Here is a 22,250-nt window from a genome sequence, read left to right on the forward strand (position 1 = left end):
TTGAATGAGAGCACATTTTTAATGCGTGTTTTCACCCACGCTATTTCAGAACTTCTCCTTTCTCTTACTGCAAGCTGGCTCAGTGCTGGGTATTTTTTTCTGTGGCTTGGATTTGCTGGTTGAGCAGCTGCAAAACAAATAAAAAGGAAAAAGAATAAATCCCTAATCTTAAATCTGCATAAAGCAAAAAATTGAAACCCTAGATCAGAAAAATTTGAAACCCTAAAACAGTTGATTAATGTACAAACTTTTGGCCCCTTAACAGCCAGATTCAGCAATGAGCACAGGAATATTTTAAAGAAATAAAGGTTTCAGATTTTCACTGTGAAGAACTTCAGAAAATCTCTCATGCAACTTAGAAAAATAAAACGAATGATAGACCCAGGATCAAATCCAACTGGGCTCAACAAAAAAAATGCTTGCGGGAGTTGGCTGGTTCAGCCGAGAACTTCCCCGAACGCCCACAAAATTCCTTCAGAAAATGTTTTCTGCACAGCTCAAAACAACCGTCAATAAAGAGGGCAAAAATGCTGCTAGATCTCAAACAGTAATGGAGATACCTGCCATTACTTTAGAAACCCTAACAGCACTCAAACCCTAGCAAGTGGACAGATACCTGTGCCCACAATACTCTACAAAAAAGCTATTATTAATGGCTGAAAAGAAAATATGTAGAAAATTAAACAATCTCACAACATTTCAAGAGAGTAACACCAGCAAGATATGGACCCCAAAGTCTTATTTTATTAACCAGAAACCGATTTACAAGAGAGCTTCTTCAGTATCAGACTTACAGATCGAAAATGATCTGAAAATGATCCCTAGCACCCTACTTAAAAGAAATGCCTCCAACTGCTAGTTTGAGTGATCCATGTAGAAATGATCTCGACCGTTGATGAGGATCAAGACATCTCTTGATCTCATCCGTCGATTTATTAAATAGTATTTTGCATGCATTCACTTAAAATATTATTATTTTATTAATTAGGGTTTTTGCTTTATTTTTTAATTTTTTATTTATTTCATTTTTTTTAAATTTTTATTTATTTTATTATTTTTATTCATTTTTTTAAATTTCTTAATTCATTTTAAAATGGATCATCGAACTAAGCCTTTGGAAACATCACCTAGGACCCAGGACTTAGGACTCATGAGGGGATTTAAAACATTTTTCGACCCTCAGGACACATTTCATGATGACTTTTTACAATTTACATCTCAAGGGGACAAACCCACTTAATACAGACCCTCACAGATCACCCAGCTCTGCGACACAACGATAATCTAGCAGATCAACACACTAGGATTCTCCTAAAGTTCTAATGACAAAATCCATCCCGGCTTTGGGGTCAGGTTTGAAGGAAAACTCTGCCGATCCATGGATCGGTGAGACGAAAAACCTTCCGGGACGTAGATTACCACTAGAAAGTTAGGTCCACCTAGACAATTTTACATACATGACTCATATCTGCTAAGATTATTTACAATTCATACATGCAGACTGGGTTTACAATCAAAATGATTAAGCTGCTGATGACTGCAGGATGGCACGGACACGCTGATCAGGTGCTGCCCCTTTTTGCAAAGAAAAGGGGGGTGTACTGCATGGGTAGTTGGCCAGTAGAGGTCAACACACTTCAAGCAGAAAATCACTGAAAATGAAACTTTCACACTAATCAATTTGCTATGAATCTGCGATTTAGCACTTCAATGTAAAGATGCCTAGAACAAATAGCTTGGAAACTCAAAGCAAATTATTTAAGGATGCAATTAGATCATAAACCAAACAATTATCTTCAGTGAATCCAGATTATTTTCAATGTTAGGAAAATGAAGCAAATTGTTTTCAATGCTGTCAGCTCAAAGAGAAGGATCCTTTAGACAATCACACCCTTAGATTTCTTTAGTGAAACAAAAGCCAATCATAAAGCATATGTTAAAAAATTCAAAAGCTTAAGTTTAAGTTTATATTCTATTTGAGATTGAAAAAATAAAAAACACTTGAAATAACTGAATATCAGTTCCCAAAGTTACTTTTAGTTTAACTAGTGATGAGAACATTGAGGAAACAAATGGAACAATAGTAGATTAAATTCACTTTTAGCGGTTTAAACTTCAGAAATGCTTTCAGAACAACAATAAGTTAATGAATTTTAACATGCCAAGTTAAAAGAGGCAGTGCATTATCCTTTTAAACTAATGATGCAATCCAGTATTATGATCAGAAAATTTCAAGACAGTGAATCAGATTTGTAGTTTATCCCAACTGTTAATGTCACTGTTTAGGAATTTAATGCTTTGTATGGTGAGATAGAGAGGTTTAGAGATAGAACCTGAAGGCCCTAGGCCTTGAAGCTACTTAACCAAATTTTTCCAGTGATGAGCAAACTGAAAACTCATACCTTTGTGCAAATTGACTGTAAATTTTGCTGAGGCACTCACTCAGAAAAATTGCAAGGACCACGACAGGCCTGCGAGCAAGAGAGGGAAGGCATCCGTAGGGAAAAAAGGCTGGGGTAAGGGTTTTAGGGAGGAAAATAGGAAGGCCAAGGAGGAAAAAGGGTTGTGTGAGGCTCTTTAGAGGGCTTGTAGGGCTATGCTGAGGCCTTTAGAGGGCAGCGTTTGGCTTCTAGGGCCCTAAAAAAGTTTAAGAATTTTTTTCCCAATTTACCAAGGGGTGCCAAAACCCTAGATATGAAGCCTTTAATGAAAGATATTATCGTTTCTTCCTTGCCAACAAAATTTTGAGGCTAGATCTTGCCTTCCAGGGCCTAGATTTGCCTCAAAACCCCAAGATTTCCTTGACAATCTTCAGATATGTGCCTGCATAAAGAAAAAATAAAATACCCAAGGCTCGATATATGCAAAATAGAACTAAAACCCCAAGACCCAGATGTAAGAAAGGAAGTTAGTAAAAGGAACCTTAAAAGGAACCAAGGACAAGGAACTTATCCCGGTGAGAGATGAAAGGATGAGAAATAAGGAGATGAAAATGATTAAGATGAATGTTGCAAAGCCAAGGTCAAAGAATGGTCCCTGGCAATGGCACCAAAAAATGTTGTCGCACAGAATGTCTAGGCACCGCGACAACGGTTCAGATCGGGCGCTGTCGCCCTGATCCCCAATCTTAGATCGGGGGCTGTCTCCCTACAATAAACTAAGAGGGGTAGACCCTACGGAAATGGAAAGGAGGAGGACTAATTGGGAACCTAAGTTGCACGAAACGGGGAAACGAGTACGAGTTTCCGAAATGAGCACGGGTACGAAACATGACCCCCCCAAATTTTGGAAATGGGGAAACACAATATATATATATATATATATAGGACATTTAAGAAATATGTGCAATCATAAAGCATATATGATACATTCTAATTTATTACATTATGATTAAATTGTCAATTGTCAATGCATAAACTATAAGTCTCTAAATTTACATCACATTTACTCATGAATGATCACATAATGAAAATAGCAATATTGTTAAATTTGGACAACTAGGTCCAAACTCCATGTTCTGATGCTCAGATTAAGAGGCTAATATTTTTGTTGGATTCCTCTTTCTGAGAGGTGTAAAATCCATATAAAAATAGTCTTAATCCGATGAGCAGAACTTATATTTTGAATTTATTATTCTTAATAAATTATATGTGCAAGGTCAGCCAGTTTTGTAATGTAGGCTCACATGCCCAACAGATGTGTCACACACCCTCATTGATGGATATATATACAGGAAAAGTTGGAGAGAATTTGACCACAACACAACTCACATCTTCCTCTCTCATCCTAAAAGTACGAGCTACCTGGAGGACGAATTTCAGCCACACGTGGGAAGGACGAAGAGGATTTTTCTGCTGCTAGGGTTTCTGCTGCTAGGGTTTCGCAGAAGTTTGACCAGCGTTGACTTTGGTCAACGCTTGGTCCAAACAAGCTGAAAACTTGTGGGAGGTTCGATTTTTGAAGGCCGTACTACCTGGCACAAAAATCGAGGTCAAAGGGTTGACCGTTTTGCTGCTGCGTTGACTTTTAGCTTGCTGCCCCTGCGTTGACTTTTCAGGACAGCGTTGACTTTTGTAGAACTCACTTGGGTTGACTCATCTACTGGTTGGAGGGTTGTTGTGACACATGCTGGGCTGGCTGACCAAAGGAGACTTTGCTGGTTAAAGCATCCTGTTGACCGCCGAAACGAACACATACATTTTTCTTGTTTCTGATTTGTCTTCTGTAAGATCTGCTTATATGTTCTATCTGCATTTTGCTTATCTACTTGTATGATTGCTGTGAGAAAAGTGAAATTGCTCTTAGCATAGAACATCTAAAAAACTTTACGGATGAGAAATAAGGAGATGAAAATGATTAAGATGAATGTTGCAAAGCCAAGGTCAAAGAATGGTCCCTGGCAATGGCACCAAAAAATGTTGTCGCACAGAATGTCTAGGCACCGCGACAACGGTTTAGATCGGGCGCTGTCGCCCTGATCCCCAATCTTAGATCGGGGGCTGTCTCCCTACAATAAACTAAGAGGGGTAGACCCTACGGAAATGGAAAGGAGGAGGACTAATTGGGAACCTAAGTTGCACGAAACGGGGAAACGAGTACGAGTTTCCGAAATGAGCACGGGTACAAAACATGACCCCCCCAAATTTTGGAAATGGGGAAACACAATATATATATATATATATATATATATATATATAGGACATTTAAGAAATATGTGCAATCATAAAGCATATATGATACATTCTAATTTATTACATTATGATTAAATTGTCAATTGTCAATGCATAAACTATAAGTCTCTAAATTTACATCACATTTACTCATGAATGATCACATAATGAAAATAGCAATATCAAAAATCAGCCACAAGAAATTTCTAATTTCTTGTCTCGTGTTTGATTGGGAGTCTCTTCCTACATAGTCGAACGACCTTAGTGCTCTTAATTAAATACAAGTTCCATACCCTAGTACCCTACGTGCTCTTGATTATTGGGAGTCTCCCCTTCATAGAGGGCTTGGTTCTCTTGATTAGATACAAGTTCCATACCCTAGTACATGACAAATACAATGGAAACATTGCAATCCCCCCAATCTTGAAATCCTGAAAAACAGATAAGTCTACTGGATTTTGAGTGAGATCTAAAATTCTATTTTCTCCATATGAAATCCAATGAGGGCGAAGCCACTCTCAAACATCCTGAGTCGTCATGGTAATGTTAAAAATTTAAGTAAAAGGATGAAAATGAAAAATAAAGGAGAATGTCACTTTTACTTTAAGAATTTAACATTACCATGAACCACATATCATCACTAGGGCCATAGGCTTGAACATTAGGCTGCCCCACTCAAAAAATCCTCTTTTTTTATAACTTGAGAGGCATCTAGAAGCATCTAAAAGATATTTTAGTCGCCCAATAAAAAATTAGAAGCAAAAAAATAAAAAAAATACAAGAAAAAGTCAAGTTAGAAGAGAAAACTCCACTGTACGACTTGGAAATGCGTTTCCAGCTGTACTGCCCACGTTTCCTCCTCAAGAAATAGGCCAGTGCGGCCGGAAACGAGTTTCCATACCGTACGGTACGAGTTTCCTCAATTCCATTTTGTTTCCGGCTGGAAACGGACCCTTCTCCAACGTTTCCTGCAACTTAGTTGGGAACCAATCAATCCGGGAGACATAGTTGAGCGACTAAGTACTTGTTTAGATCTCGCAAGATTTTAAAGGATTTGATTAGATTTAGATGTTTGAAACCAGTGCCTTATGGAGTCAACTCTCTTGCTTAGTAAATTTAGGACCAAGTACAGGATGGGCAATTGCTGCTTTAATGAGTAACTATTCTATATGAAATGCAATTCATATGACTTAAGTGAAATGCAGGGATCTTGGTTGATTTAATTTAAATGCCTATTCTAAGTATGTCCTTTGATCTTTATTTGTATTGAGCCTAAGATTTATAGCGAATGGTAGAGAGAAGTCAAGGTGAAGCACACGAAGGTGTGATTAACAATTCCTCCTTGAAATCTAATGTACCCAGTGCCTCTGACACTACAGAGTCTGTGGCTTTGATGACTGCAAGGTCACTGTTTTAGACACAAAAAATACTAGACTTCTCAAGATAAGACACAAAGTTGTTCCTATCTTTCTTTGAACCAAGCTTATGCTTAGAGGTCGATTATTAAATGCAAGACTAAATTAGAAAGTGGAATGCAAGGATGAATTAGAAGATGATTAGTGAAGAGAGATTTGAAACTTAGGATCACTTAGATTATGATTTATTCTGAGTTATATCTTGAAGGCTTCAATTTCGATTACAAAGATGAACAATCACTTCAACCAGACAATGACTGAAAATGAAACTTTCACACAATAATCATTTTGCTACAAATCTGTGATTTCACACTTCAATGTAAAGATGCCCAAAACAAATAGCTTGGAAACTCAAAGAAAATTATCTAAGGATGCAAATAGATAAAAAACCAAACAATTATCTTCAGTTAATCTAGATTATTTTCAATGTTAGGAAAATGAAGCAAATTGTTTTCAATGCTATCAGCTCAAAGAGAAAGATCCTTTAGACAATCACCCTTAGATTTCTTTAGTGAAACAAAATCCAATAAGAAAATTTTACTTCTAGGACTGCAGATGTGAAACACTTCAGAAGCTAAGTTTATATGCAATCTCAGATTATAAAAATAGAAAACACTTGAAATCTCTGAATAAAATTTCTTCATACTTATGTCACAGTGGTTAGAATGGATAAAATTTCGAATTTAGGGCCAAAAGGCCACTCCAAATGAAAGAAATTAGTGTTGTGTTTGGGTTGTTTAAGGGTTGAATAGGGGTGCGGATTGGAGGGAGGCGGCTACAACAACGTGAAAGGGAAGAGGGTTAACACAACAAGGAAAAGGGAAGGGAGGGTTGTGTTAAGGAGATGAAGGGAGAGCAAGAGGAAGAGGGAAGCGAAGGCAAGGAGAGATGGGCAGCAGGCCGAGAAGAGGAGAGATAGCGGCAAGCAGAGGGATGAAAGCGACAAGAGAAAAAGGCCTTGCAGCAGACCTAAGGAGACAGGGATGTCGAGAGGAGGAAGAGGAATGGAGGGATAAGGAGAAGGTAAGAGTAGGGAAGAAAAGGCATCGAGGGTTTAACACGGAAAAGGAGGCTGCAGGCAGAGGAGAAGGGTTGTGTTAGGCAGCAAGGGCCACGAAAGGCCTCCGGGCAAGAGAGGGAAGGTAGCTGCAAGGAAACAAATGCTAGGGTAAGGGTTTTAGGGAGGAAAATATGAAGACCGAGGAAGAAAAAGGTTTGTGTGAGGGTCTTTAGAGGGCTCTTAGGGCCATGCTGAGGCCTTTAGAGTGCAGTGTTTGGCCTCTTGGGCCCTAAAAAAATTCAAGAATTTTTTTCCCAATTTACCAAAGGGTGACAACCCCCAATCTGAACCGTTGTCGCGGTGCCTAGACATTTTGTGCGACAAGAAAACCAATTCTTTTTATTTGGAAGACATTGAAGAAGCAATGAAGACTCATCCAATTATGCCATATTAATGGGTCAACCATGAATATCTTTACATTGTTAAGACAAGGACATAATTGAATTCTTTTTCAATGACTGCGTCACATCTGAAAAATTTGATGAATCTTCAAAGTGCTAATTCCAAAGGCTTTACACATTGGGCTTCAATAGCTTTACATAGTGGAGTTTAGTGGCTTTACATAGTCAGGTAGTTTTGTTAAATTCCCAACTGCCTTGCCATTGATGTCAAAGGGGGAGGTAAGCAGAGGAGAGAAGTGTTTCTTCGGACAAAAGGGGGAGGATCAATGTGTTGAATATGTTTCCATCAATGCCAAAGGGGCAGATTGTTGGCATTGTTGTCATTGATGGCAAATGAGCAGCAAATTATGATGCAGGTAGTGTTATGCTTATCATGTTTATGTAGTTGTGATGCTTGCAAGAGATAGATGATGCATGTTGCAAAGGCAAAGTAGGTTGTTGAAGCAGCCAAGGAGGTGAAGGGGTTGAATATGAGGCTTGTTAGAGGTTGCTTATTGTGATGTAGTTCTGTTGTTGAGCTTGGTATGTTGAAGAGGTATATTGTTGAGCTGATTTGTGTTGTCAAAGATGTTGATCGCTATTGTGATGCAAGGCAATAGCATGAAAAAGTTGTGATGCAAAGGGTGATGGCAGATATTGCTGAACTAGGGATGTTGTAGTAATATGTTGTTGTTGTAATCACTAGAGTCTACTTATGCTAATGCATGATGTTTGAACATTTTAAAATTTATCTTTGTTTTAATGTTCAAAATCTGAAAAGAGTTTGCAAATGAAGAGGTAAACTGTTCACTTCATATTCTTGTGTGGAATACTAACAACCAACAAGTTTGTTTATAAAAGATGTGCTTTGAAGGCCGTGTTAGTTTTTTAGAATGTGTGAGAGTTAATTGAGTTTTTTTGAGTCCTCATTCGTGAGTGACTTGGCACAAAGAGACAAAAGTAGAAGAGTAGGCATGAAGCAGATTTGAAGAGGAGAAGAGGTAGAAACAAAGCTGGAGGTATATAGAATTATTGTCTAGGTAAACCAATACATTATATTTTTTATGTATCAGGGGATTGTAGTCTCATTTCAAGTTGTAGCTTGAAAAAGAACAGGTTGGACCTACTGAGGTAGGAGCCTTGTTGAAATTCTGATGTTCTATGGTGTTAAAATCACTTAAATCCACAACTTCTTTATGCTGCAAAATAAATTAAGCAATTGTAGATAGAACGTAAACCATATACACAATGGAAGACAACCAAGAACTCAATGAAACACTGAGATGTTAGGTCAATGACCAAGGCAAAACGCACAACGGGGAAACCCAACCAGATTCTTCTTCTATTAGAAATCAATTGTTTAGCAGAGATATAAAGTACAATGAGAGAATGAAGAAGTTTACCCAAATCTGAAGAAGATCTCTGACAACAGTAGCGGATGCAAACACTAAATCACTTTGGCTCTCCAAGATCTGCTCTTACTCTTCAAGAGTCTTTCTCTCTTTCCCAATCTTCCTCTAGACTCTCCAACTCTCTCTTTCTCAAGTTCGAATTCTCCTCTCACAAGCACAAGTAAGCGTGTCAAGCGAGGATGGGAGTCACACATATATAAGAAGAGCAAGGAGGTTGAATTCATGAGGGAGTAACTCCTATGCCTTGAGGAGGAGTTACATATGCCAAAATAGGAGTGTAACTTATGCCATAAAGGAGAGGAGTGTAACTTATGCATTAAAGAGGTGTAAGAGGAATCTTTTTATGATGAGTCATTAAAGTGTGTAAGAGAGTGTAAGAGGTGCGTAAGAGCATTAAAGAGAGAGAGGAATGAATCCAATAAGAGAGAGAGAGAGAGAGTAACATATGTATTAATTGAGGGGAGTTACATTTGAGAGACTTGAATTTCTTTTTAATAATAATATAATAATATCATAAAGAGGATAATAGTAATAATAATAATATTGATGATTAAGTTAAAAATTAAACAATTGAGATTGATTAAGGACAAGTTAAGTGAATTTCCATCATGTATATATGATTACGAATTGATGGAAGGTGATTTACTATTTTTGGGAACTCATGGTTGCAAAGATAGACATCACTCTCTATTTTTAGAAATTCACTTTAGAAAGGTCATAAATGAAATTCTATTCAAGGAAATTCATCCCATAGCTGTCAATTTTCAACAAGCCTCTTGTAGGTTGTAGCCTGCAGAAAATTTATGTAAGTGGGAGTATAAGCTTCCCAACAAATTGTAGCTTACAAAATAGCAGAGGTTGGAGCCTCTGAAAAGCTGATGTAATAAAGGAAATAGAAGCTTGCTTTTGCATCTCAATAAACAAATTCGTGGTTTCTCCCTTTATGGGTTTCGACTTATATTCGGTGTTCACATGTGTTGAATTTGTTCATTGATTTTCATACTGTGGTTTACTACTTACATGTTTACATTTTAAATCTGCTGTTCATAAGGTGTTATGTTGCTCATTTACTGGTTCAAACAAATATTTAAAGGAAAAGTAATAAAAAAATTTGATATCCTCGAATGCACTAAACTGATTCACTCCCCCCTTCTCAGTTTAGTTAAGTTTCCAACACACAAAAGCATGTCCAAGCTGAGCATACAAATTTTCCAAATATAGCTTGATCAAAGATCCATAAATCACAAAAGTAAGGCTCCAAAAATCTAGTGAGAAAAGGCATGTGCCAAAGATAGAACAAGGAGTTCATCTCCTGCCAAATTTGCTTTGAATCCAAAAATAACCAAGTGTTTGGAATCTTCTGAAGACTGAAAGCCATCTACACTGCTAAAAAATCAATCCTAGGGTGCTTTCTATTTTTAAAATTTAAATCCTGATTTTTATCTCTCTTTCCTAGTTTCTCAAAGTCACTCAAAATTTGAGTTTATTGTGCATATATGCATTTTCTAAGAATATATACTTGGAAAATCAACCTCTCTTGACCATCACCAAAGTTTGAGCACATGCATTTTTCCACATAGGGCATCCATAAAAGTGATTGGGCCCTAAAAATATAAACTTTCTAAAAATAGGAAGCTTCCTAAAGTGGCCCATCTCAAAAATTTGAAAGTAACTTTTGAAGCTCTCCCCTTCTCATGCACGAGTTGAGTATTGTGTGTCACATGCATGCATGGGATACATGCTAAACTTAGGAAAATAAATATTGAAAAGTTGTATTGGTTTGAGTTGTAGAACTGATCCTTGAGGATAATTGCTATGAAAACCTCTTGCAAGAAACATGTTTTATCTTTAACCTAGAGAATAAAGATCCTCAATATTGTGCAAACTTTGATTAAATCAATCATAATATGTCGATGAAGAAGGAACCTATGAACTTGATGCCAAAGCAATCAAAATGAACCTTTGAGAGGTACATTCGAGTGATAACAATACTCATAACTATTTATGTGAAGAATGAGTAATGAAAAGTCAATTGCATAGTGTTTGTTAGAGATAAGGAAATATAATTTAAGTAATGTCCATAGGTGACTACAAGAATTGGAGCACAAAACTAGCAAATGCAGCCAGTGACAAACATAATGTATGATTGCCAAAGTTACTCGTAAAGGTTAAACGAGAAAGAGATATGAATGAAGAAAGCTTAAGAGATAATAGGGAAGGGTGTCCAAAAGGGGTAGATCCTAAAGAAGAGAAAGACCACTACATCTCAAATTCTCAATAGATATAGTGGTATATGTGGAGGATGGAGTAACATTTTTGTATGTAGTAATCATTATGAAAGCGCTGATGCAATGCTTGATAATGTAGTCTGGGAGTACTTGAGTTTGAGTGGGCCTCTAATGATGGGTATCTAGTAGATTAGCGTTGACACATTATGAAAGTAGGTTGTTTGGCCACAAAAATAGAGGATGTGCATTCTCTCATTCATTGTGTATCACCTACTTTCACAACTAAGGAGTCTTTACAACTCCACCTTCAGATGCTGAGACAAGCTACAAAAAGGAGGTGATCGACACGGTGGGATAGGGTCTAGATAAAGTTGTAACAAACAAGGTTCATTATAGCAGGTTAAAAACTCCGAAAGACGTGGAATATGTAGATTTTCATTGAAGATACAAGAATATATATATTAAAAATGTATGAATAAAAAATGATTTACAAATGAGAATGAGGCCTGCTTATATACCCTAGGCAGGTACCTCTTCACCAACGGTTATGTCCTTAGGGACATACTTCTTCATTACTAATTACTAGTTATATAATCATTATTTAATGTTTTTATTGTTTACATTATTTATATTATTATATATATATTTTATTCATAACAAAAGCTTGTAAAGCCTATCATTTGTGAGTAATCACCTTTTGTATGAAAAGAATGAGACGCTTCTAATCAGAATAGTGAAGGAAGGTAGCTAGTGACCCTTTGGAATTGTTGTTAGTGAGAGTAGCATTGAGATGAAGCTACGAGTAAAACTTTTGCTTACACTTTCGTAGTAAGTTACAAGGAATGATAAACATTCAAAGAGAAGTAAGTATGTGAATTTTTCGCAACACACCCCCTCCTCGATTCCACCAAATCCTAGGTTAGAAGGAGGTGGTTATTGTGTTGACCCAAGATCCAAGGTACCGTTATGGAAATGGAATCTAAAATTTTTGATCTTTTTCAACAAGCTCAAAACCTCAATTAGACATCAATGTTGTGTTCCTCTTGTCAAGGCGATTCCACTGATATAAACTTTTACTTCAATCTGACCTCTAGATCAAAAGTTATGGCCATTTGAGTTCTAATGAATTAGAAGGTGCCATGTAACCATTCCGCCATGTGGCTGCCACATGGCTGTCCTGGCCAACCTCTTGTCTACACTTGGCATTACGGCATTGGCTGTTGACCTGTTCATGGTCCGGTCCCCATGTTGGACTATATATATATATATATATATATATCCCTGAACCATCCGCATACACTATATACTAATATGTACAAATACATTCAGCTGACAAGTTGTCCATTGACGAAGATATTCTCGTTATCTGAGTTCTGTTATCCAATGCTTTCTCGCCTTGCGCCTCCTGGGAAGACCTATCTGTGGGTCCGCCCTTGTGCCAATGAATAATTTTCCGGGATCACATGTTCTTCACCGCTGCCTAGGCTTACGTCATCTTGCACCGTTTAACTCTCGTTGCACCTTTAAACTACCAGGGACCAACCTCCAGGCTCACGTGTCGCAACGGGTCCACACCTGTGCTCTTCAATGCTCCCAGTTGTCAGCTCTGACAGCACTTGCTTTTGCCACGATAGGCTAGTGTCGAGTCATCCCAACTCACCCGTCAACATTGCGCAAGGCCACCTTTGGGAGACAGACTCCAGGACGTAAAAGTTCCCTGCAGCTGCCGCTAAAATTCCCGTTTATGCCGACCCGCCCTAAACCTCCTACTGTTGCAATAGGTTCGCTTTACATGGGAAGTGGTTCCTTCGTAAGCCAATGTGCAACCTCCAAATCCTCCCGACCTACTCCACACTACCAGCCCTGCCACGCTAGCATGGTCCTCATCATCTCGACCTTTCCTTGTGCGACTTCTTGTGGGCTTCTGGGGTTATAACATCTGGGCTTACGTCACCCTAGGCTCTTTCCCAACCGATGCCTCCCGCGTAGTTTGCGATTGAGTTTGAACGAACACCCACTTGGCTACTTCCACATTAACGACCTGCCAGATCATCTCGGTTCTCTGATCATCCTGGTCATTCCCTTAGTACGATATTTCATGCACATCCAGGGTCATAACCTCCAGGACAAGTCACCTTGATCTCTCTCTTGGCCATCGATCTCTCACGTTAAATCTTAACCATTCATAAGCTGGTGTCCCGCTCAGTTATGCCTTGTGGTCATATGGACTAGCGATCTGGCCTTGAAGCCAACCCTTACTTGGCCCGATAAATTCCGCCGTGACCATGGATAAGGTTAAAAGGCTAAGGAAATGGGATAAGGATTCCACCTGGTTTACCTTATGAGCAATCTACGAATGGTTAAAACCTTGGCTCGACGATGGTGGTTCTACAACGATTGGACTTATGACTGAGTTCAACCATTGCTATTGAAGTTATATGCAGCATGCACTGGTGCTATCCCTCCTGAGCTTGTAAGGGCTTCGACCCAACCAAGTTATACGTAAGTCTTTTAGACATATATACATATGCATTGGAACACCATCCTTCTTGAGCTCATAAATGAACACTGACCAGAGATACAAACTAGTTACGCAGGTCATTAAAACACAAAGAGAGCATTTTAACAACAAGGATTTGCTCATCCTTCATGCTCAACTAATTAGCTTGAATTCAAGCTTAGAGTATACACAAGAATTGAACCATTCCATCAACAACGCAACAAAATGATGAATATTACAGAGATCTACCCATATCTCTATACGCAGGCCATTTAGACCAATTTGCAGGCTCATGAGAGAGTACATGAGTAAACCATTCCTAAGCTTAGATTCTAGGTATCTGCAATACATTCCCATGCCAGATTGACCTCCCTGGTCATTAACTTGAGTAAATTAATAGCCTGATGCTAGTGTATAATAATAATTACATGAAAACATAAGCAATCATAAGTATAACAGTCCTCCAGGGATGAACCATTCCTCATCCATGGCATAAATTTTAGCATTACGCATGGATTCATTTCCTCAACATAACAATGCATTGAACATAGGCATAACAATCAATGCATAAAGGCATTGATTATGCATATACTTGTCTTATGAAAATATGCTCAACAACTAAGATTGGGAGCATATTTTGTATCATTTTGCAAACTATACAATATTTTGTATTATACCATGGTCTCTTTACCTTCTTTACTTGAAGAAGGTAAAGAGGGAGCTTCCCGAATCTTGATATAGACAGTGATAACGTCCTCTGATCTTATAGTATAGGGGGCACCTAAAAATGAGCTGTGTCTCTGTCTTTGGCTCTTGTAGTTGACATAGTTGGTAGATCCTATTTTGTTGTGGTATATGGTGGTCCGACTCTATTTGGAGTCTATGAGAACCAACATGGAAATGTCCCAACGGGATCCAAAGTGGATGCATCTAATGTCAACGTGTGTAAGGGGGGAGAACTATGATGTCATCCCACAACTCCAAAAATTGCTCTATGTAGTAGGACATCTTTGAACCCAAGCTCGTTGGAGGTGAGATCCAAGTGACTGAATGTACAATTTGGATTCTGTAGGACATCTTTGAACCCAAGCTCGTTGGAGGTGAGATCCAAGTGACTGAATGTACAATTTGGATTCTGTATATATCCTTTCTAATGGCCTGGTTCTGTAACTGTCAAGTCAATAAGAGATGGCTTGACACATTGAAGGAGAAACTAAATGGGGGAAAGCACTCTAGTATGATAGTCAACGATTGAAGAAGTCGAGAAGCCTACGAGAACCAACCTCAAGCTTGTTTGGACTAGGGGGGATTTGGGGAAAGAACCTTCAACAAGCAAAAAGCAAGATGGGGATACCTCTCTCTCCCAATGTTTGAGTCTCCGAAAGACCAGACTCTAAGAAGGAAAGAAATCAAACGGAAAATGATCTTGAGGTGAAATGAGTGAACATCGAACTCTGTTTGAATAATGGGATGTGGAACTGTCTACTTACAATAGATGATTTGTGTGAGAAGTAGGGTTTTGACCCTCTCCAAGCTAGCTCGATATGTTTGCAGTAAGCTTGGTCCCTAGGTTTTGGAGCCATAAAGAATTGTGGGTCTAATAATTGCCTCCATGAGGTGAAGTTTCAACAAGATGTCCTAAAATCGACTCTGAAAACATCTTCTCTCAATGAGGGCTAAGGAACCATATCCTTTATTGAGTCGAGGTTAGAGTGTCTGTCACATACCAAAACGAGGTATTGTGAATTGTACCCCCAAGTAGGTGTAAGCGGTGGTGATCTCAATCTCAATGCCCCAATAGTAGAAATGTAATTCTGTAAGAGATTTCTTCGATGCATTAAATACCATAACCTTGGTTTTACCCAAGTTGACCGTAAACTATCAAAGATCACAAAAATTGGACAATGCATTGAGCTGTCTCTATAATCCCTCAGAATAAGAAGCCAACAAGACCAAGTCATTGGCAAAAAGGAGGACTGAAATCAACACTTTCTGTAGAAGACAATCATCATCCTCCTGTGTATGCTTATGTAAGAAAGACTCCAACTCATCAATCTAAATCGGAAAAGGTTCAGCGAAAGGGGAAACCCTATTTGACTTCGACAATACTCTGGATGAAATTGGAAGGACCGTTTTCCATCTTGAGTTGTCTGAATACTAAGTCATATAGACTCATAATGGCTGTTAGGAGGTCTCAAATATGCTAATGTCGTGGAGCCTTTTGAACAAGGCCTCCCTCAGAATTGTGTCAAATGCTTTTTGAAAGTCTACAAAGCAACTGTAGACCTTTGAAGAGCAATGATGAGCCTCCTTAATAATGGCTCAAAGAATGAATACGTGATCAATCATTTGGTAGTTTGGCCAAAAACCTGGTTGTCCTTGAGCCGTGAGATGACGAATCTCCAATTCCTAAGAAAGTCACTAGTGTAAGACTATGGCATAAACCTTGGAGAATAAATGACCCACCGTGATAGTTTGGTAGTTGTTTGGATTAGAACTACTCCCTGATTTGTGGATTGGGTGAATAATATGTCTTGTCTAGGAGGAGGGGAAGCTTGGACACACCACATGGTTAAATAAATCTGCAATAGAGGGCTCAAGAGATGGGATGCCATGTTTAAGGAATTTGGCTTGAATCCCTCCTTCATCAGTTGCTCTGTTAGTACTCATAGCTTTGATAGCTTTCCTAGTGTCCCTCTCAGAAAAGTGGTGGCATAAGGGGGGAGGGGAGGGGATGTGTATAATAGGTTGTCTAGGAATGTCATAGAGGGAGTTTGTGGGAGAACATGGACTGGAGATTGAGGTTAGGCAGGATGGCGTGGTATCTAGGAAAAAGAGTATGTTGGAAGCTTTTGGGGGGTGGAAAAGAACCTCATGAAGTTCCCTTATCCTCTAGGAAAGAAAGATTTTCTTTTTACAACAAAAGAGTTGATGATAAGTTTTGCAGAGGTGGGGGGAAGAAAATGGGTCAAGCTTGAGGGTGAGACGAAGCTGTTTATGAAGGGATTTATATTCGTTGTTGAACCAATGGTTCATGTGGTTCATGGGATAGGATCCAGGGGGGTTTATGGTTGTGTTGACGAGTATAGTGTTGAAAGATGGAACTAGTTTCGGTCTTCATAATTGTACCTTTATGTATTTTATGTAAAAAACAAAAGAAGAAAAAGCAAAAGAAAATATATATTTTCAAAGCATGGGTTTCATGCTCAAAAGGATTTATTGTTATTATTATTATTATTTTATTAGGTATGCGTGTTCTTCATGCTTCTAGGTTTTGTTGAGTTAAAGAGTCAAAGTCCTATTTGGACCTCTTGAAAAGAAAAAGGAAAAATATTTTTTCCTATGTAATTTTGGGTTTAAAAACCCCTCTAGATGCGAAGTTGGCCTACATGACAAGTCGACCTTGCCCCAGTGGACATGTTTGTTCACACCCCTCTGGAAAGTCTAAATAGAAGATGATATGAGCTCGTTTGCACACACTTGGAGGTGTTTTGGGTCTAAAATTTTCGCAGAAGAAGAGAGAGAAAGTGGAGGGTTGAAGATTGAGATGGAAGAAGAGTTTCTTCTTATGGAATGTGTGGAAATTCTGCCTTGGTACTTCTCTTGTTGTTGATCAAAATTTGTTGAGCAAAATGGAAGAATGGAAGGTTAGACTTGGCATCTAGAGGTGGGAACTTTTGTTTGTGTTGGACACCTAATCCTCTAAGGGTTGGTGTGGAAGCTGAATAGTCTAAGGAAGTCCAAGAGATCTTGGAATACGAAACCAAGGGTCATATGAATGTACTATAAATGTATATAATTGTCAATAATAGACACACTCTCATGCTTATCATTCATCTTCTATTGCTGCCATGTATGTGTTTAACATGGTATCAGAGCCATCTCCATTTTTGGCATTGCAGTCTCCCATTGTAACTCCCTTTTGCCATTCTTCATAAATTTGTCTTGCATTTCCTACAGTCTTCCATATTCTTCAGTTCTCTGACCTCTGCGTGATAACTGGTGTAATACTTTTTTTTTTTTGAATGAGAAATGTCCATTTTGTAGGAACTATCACTTAATGGCTATTGCATTTAATTTTTGAAGTTGCTATTGGAAAATATAAGTTTATTTGGAGACTGTTACCACATGTGGAAGCATTAAAAACAATGTACAATGAATAAACTTACGAAAATCACCCATCGTGGAGAACATTGTGGCAAAAATCATTTGCATATCAAGGTTTATCTATTGAGACAATGGCTAGACTTGAAGATGCATTACAGATATTGAATATCCTATTTCATTCCAGTGTTGATGGGATGGTAAAAGTCAACAAAGAAACTTTTTTTGACATTCAAACTTATTTGCAAAATGCACAAGAACAGATTGATTTTTTGCAGCTTGAGTCTTAATTACAGAAGAAAGAATAACAGTAGTGGAGTCATCATTCTAAATCCGTTTCTGTTCAGAACATTGAAACAGACTCCCATAAGCAACAAGTTGATCCAGATCCAGTACCTAATAAAGCAGCAAAGTCACATGCAAATGCAGAAGTTCAGTTTGCACTTTCCAAGCCCATCATCAGACCTTGGGAAGAGCTTGTCCACAACAAGCACAAAATAAGTCTTGGATATGAGAAGGACGCGTCCTTTCATATTCCAGATTACTCAAAGCCCATCCAGTTTCAGAGTGCTGGATTCCTTCGTGACAGTTCACCTTCAGCTGTTCCAGATTCAACTTCAGTTGTTCCAGATGCTGCTCATTTTCCACAACAACAACAACAAAATGTTAAATGCCAACATTGTGATCGAGTTGGCCATATGAAAGATCACTGTTTTGATCTTCATCCATGTAAGCACTGTCATAAAACCAATCATTCTTCAAACAAATGCTTCAAAAACAAGCCTCCTACAAGAACAAAGATTCATCTTGGATGGATTGCTTCTTGGCAATGGGCTTCAACAACCAAGAAGATATTTCACTCATACAACAGGATTTGTTCTTGAATATTGAACAGTCTTGCTGTTGAGTTTTCTCCATCATCTCACCTTGTATCTGACATGGGGGAAGTGATGGTCATCTACAAGCTTCAAAGCCACATCAAGTGAGCCTGAGCCATAACCTGCCATACCAGATTCAGAGTTGTAGCCAGAGACAAATATGCCCTTGAGCATGCCTTCAGTTGGTGATGCCTCTTCAAAGAATTGGAGACACTTCCTCTATCAGAAGACTTCAGCTTCTTGCCAGTTTTGGAAGAGTTCCAGGAATTGCATTAAGCATTCCAGAGTTGGTGGTAATCCTTAAACCATCACAGGTTGAGACCTCCCTTTTCAGGTTGAGGTTCTCCCTTTTATGCGGGGTGAGACCTCCCTTTCATGGTTGAAGGTTTCCCTCTTCAAAACATCAGGAGCACTTCCTCTAGTAGAAGATCTCAGCTTCTTTCCAGAGCTGGAAGAGTTCTGTGAACTGCACTAAGCATTTCAATGTTGGTGGTCATCCATAAACCACCTCCCTTTATACCAACATTTCAGAGAGCACATTCAGCCTAGTGCTGCCATGCATTTTTGCACGTTTTGTATTACAGCTCTCTTCTTGGACTCATACATAACCCTTTGGATTAAGGGGGGGAATGTTGGACACCTAATCCTCTAAGGGTTGGTGTGGAAGCTGAATAGTCTAAGGAAGTCCAAGAGACCTTGGAATACGAAAACAAGGGTCATATGAATGTACTATAAATGTATATCATTGTCAATAATAGACACACTCTCATGCTTATCATTCATCTTCTGTTGCTGTCATGTATGTGTTTAACAGTCTGTAGTCCAAAATACCAACCCTAACAGGGATCTAGATATTTAACTAACTAGATATACAACCCTCAATGATCCCTTGTTCTTAATCTCTACATATTTATGAAAAACACATGCACAGGGGACTTTATAGTTGTTCACTTTTCTTCTAGTTGTAGGGTTGCTTTTTAATTTGCTAAATCTGTATGAAACAGACAGATGATATTGTCCTATTTGTAAAGCTTAAGAAAATTCATATTTTGTTGAATTGTGGATAAATGTGATGTTATAATTGTCAGGGCCATGCTATTCAATAATGCATCATATAGGTAGGTGATTACAGCTCCAACAACATTAGAACCACACAACGCTGTCTGCGAAATCAAGACTGCACTGTTTGTTAGAAACCAGGAAATATCCAATGCATACTTGTATTTGGTAGATATAAATGAGTAGTCATCACAATTATTTGCGAAAGCTTAAGAAAATTCATATTTTGTTGAATTGTGGATAAATGTGATGTTATAATTGTCAGGGCCATGCTATTCAATAATGCATCATATAGGTAGGTGATTACAGCTCCAACAACATTAGAACCACACAACGCTGTCTGCGAAATCAAGACTGCACTGTTTGTTAGAAACCAGGAAATATCCAATGCATACTTGTATTTGGTAGATATAAATGAGTAGTCATCACAATTATTTGCGAGAAGTTTGTTTACTTACTCTTGTGTGTTTATAACTTTATATAGATAGATTCAGCAAGAGGGAGTGGGGAAGGGGAGAGGGACAGGTGTCATCATGTATATGGGTATCTATGTGCATCTATCAGACACATGCACAGTCAAATATGTAGCATATGTATGTGGGAGCACGAGTATATATGTAGCATCCCTCTGTATATACATGAAAATGCTCATAGGAGTGGTTTTTCAAGTTAGGCAGCAATCCACTCGTTGGATCTCTGCACGGAATTCAATTAGTATACTTGATCAATTGTTTACTTAACAAAACAATTACAAATAAAGCTTCCATACTTCTGTTCTTTGCTATTTCTGTTGCAAAGAACGTGTTAGCATGTTTGGGCCCAAAGCAAAATATAGGTAAATCGATAAACACTGGATTTGGTTTGATATTTTCTTTTCATTGGTCTATCAATGTACTTTTATTTAGATTGTCTTGAATTTTATGTTCATGATATTTTATATATTCCGAGTTATTTAGACTGCCTTACTATTCAGAGTTCTTTTTCTGATTTAACTATCACTGGAAATGTGTGTTGTTTAGGAAAATTAGTTCCTAATTTATCACTGCTGTGCAGGAAAGAAACTCCCTTTGCTCTAGTTGGATAACTGATTACCTTTCAGATATATGGTATAGTCTGACATCAATGGTAAAACTGAAACCTTCAAGAGTTCAGGAATGCCAATTGGCATTTGCTTATTGATGCTGGTCAATGGCATTTCATAGTCCATTTACAATGAAAATGGCCGATTTTTGGACTTTAGATCTTAGGAGGTTGTTCAGTGAATTTGAAAGAGTGATAGCATTTACATTGTTTTGAATGTAGTAGTATATACTATATTCAAATTGTTTCTCATGGAGCACAGAAGAGTAGATTGCCTCAGGTTAAATTAATACATGAACCTTTCGAGTAAATAAACCAAGCAGAGAAGCTGGCTGCAGAATGTAAGAATAAAATATATTGCTTTTGTTCAAGTTTTGTTCCGATGCTTTATGCTGATATTGTTCAGATTTGTATGGTGAAAGTGAGCGCTTCATTTTGGGCGGTTTTAGTCAAAACGTTATTCTATATTAAGTAGATTCAAGACTAAGAATAAGGACTAGGCTAGCGCCGTACCTTGCTGTGAAGGATAATATGTTATGTAAGGGATGAGTCTAATGACTAATTTGTAATTATGGTGTTCTATGTGCATGCATGTTAACATTAATGAAATACTCTTGTAACCCAGTGGAATTGTTACAGTGGTCGCAAATGATAAAGGTCAAGGACTTTTCAAGATGTATACTGTACTAGAATATGTCACTCCTCATATGATAGGTTTTATTTAGATGTGTACCTTTTTTCTGTAGCTATATATAAAAATATGCATTAAGTGCTTTAAAACTGACATTCCTTGGTGCGAAAGTGAGTTGATAGTTTCTGACTTATTTTTGTCTCTTGTATCTCCAGAATTACTTGAAAACAAAGATGCGTATATGTGTGTGTACAGGTCATTGTATTTGTTTTCTCTTTTTAAATGAGCTTCTATTTTTATTAATATATTCAAAGCATATTACAAAATAAGGGTGTTAGTTAAGCTGTCACCACAGGGATAATCAGGGTAAATTTAATATACCCTATATCCCTAAATATCTCTTACCTCATATAAAATTTGGTCAAGGCCATTGATCAGTCAAAATATCTAAAACAAAAGGCTCCAAGGGGTGAACTGGTACATTAACGTCCATGAAACACGAGTGAAGAACAAACAACATGTTAATTCACATTAACGTCCATTAAACAACTCGCTAATGGACTAGGCATCACCATAGCTGTAAGAGGGTAACGACTCATCATCATTTCTCGTCATCATGAGGGTGTTAGATTGTGAGCTTGTTTAGAATTGAGGGTGTGCTACTCTGTCTGCATCATGTTGTGGCAGATCACCTTTTGACATGGTAAGTGTATGCAAGTTGCACTGCTCGCCATTTGAGATGGTGAGCGGAATGCACAGAAACCTATCATTTTTGGGCATGCCTTTTTATTGTCACCGAGCAAAAGGTGTTAATTTGTTTGGCCTCTGTGGAA

At 38.1% G+C, this 22,250-nt stretch overlaps 1 protein-coding gene across 3 annotated transcripts in view; it reads left to right on the top strand.

The window, feature by feature from the left end:
- The window catches only part of LOC149170617 (translation elongation factor Ts (EF-Ts)), a 177,530-nt gene extending 156,120 nt beyond the window's left edge, over positions 1-21,410 (top strand). For all 3 annotated transcript variants that reach the window (XR_016259000.1, XM_089423943.1, XM_089423942.1), the window contains one exon: positions 20,760-21,410. Coding sequence is in view for 2 of the 3 variants with exons in the window: in XM_089423943.1 (XP_089280069.1) it covers positions 20,760-20,790 (31 nt within the window). In the remaining variant the exon portion in view is untranslated. The remainder of the gene's footprint in view (positions 1-20,759) is intronic.
- Positions 21,411-22,250: the final 840 nt, after the last annotated feature.

This window comes from Pinus tabuliformis, chromosome 4_2 (assembly GCF_031772625.1).
Source record: "Pinus tabuliformis cultivar Carrire ecotype Pingquan chromosome 4_2, CPIR1, whole genome shotgun sequence".
NCBI lineage: Eukaryota > Viridiplantae > Streptophyta > Pinopsida > Pinales > Pinaceae > Pinus > Pinus tabuliformis.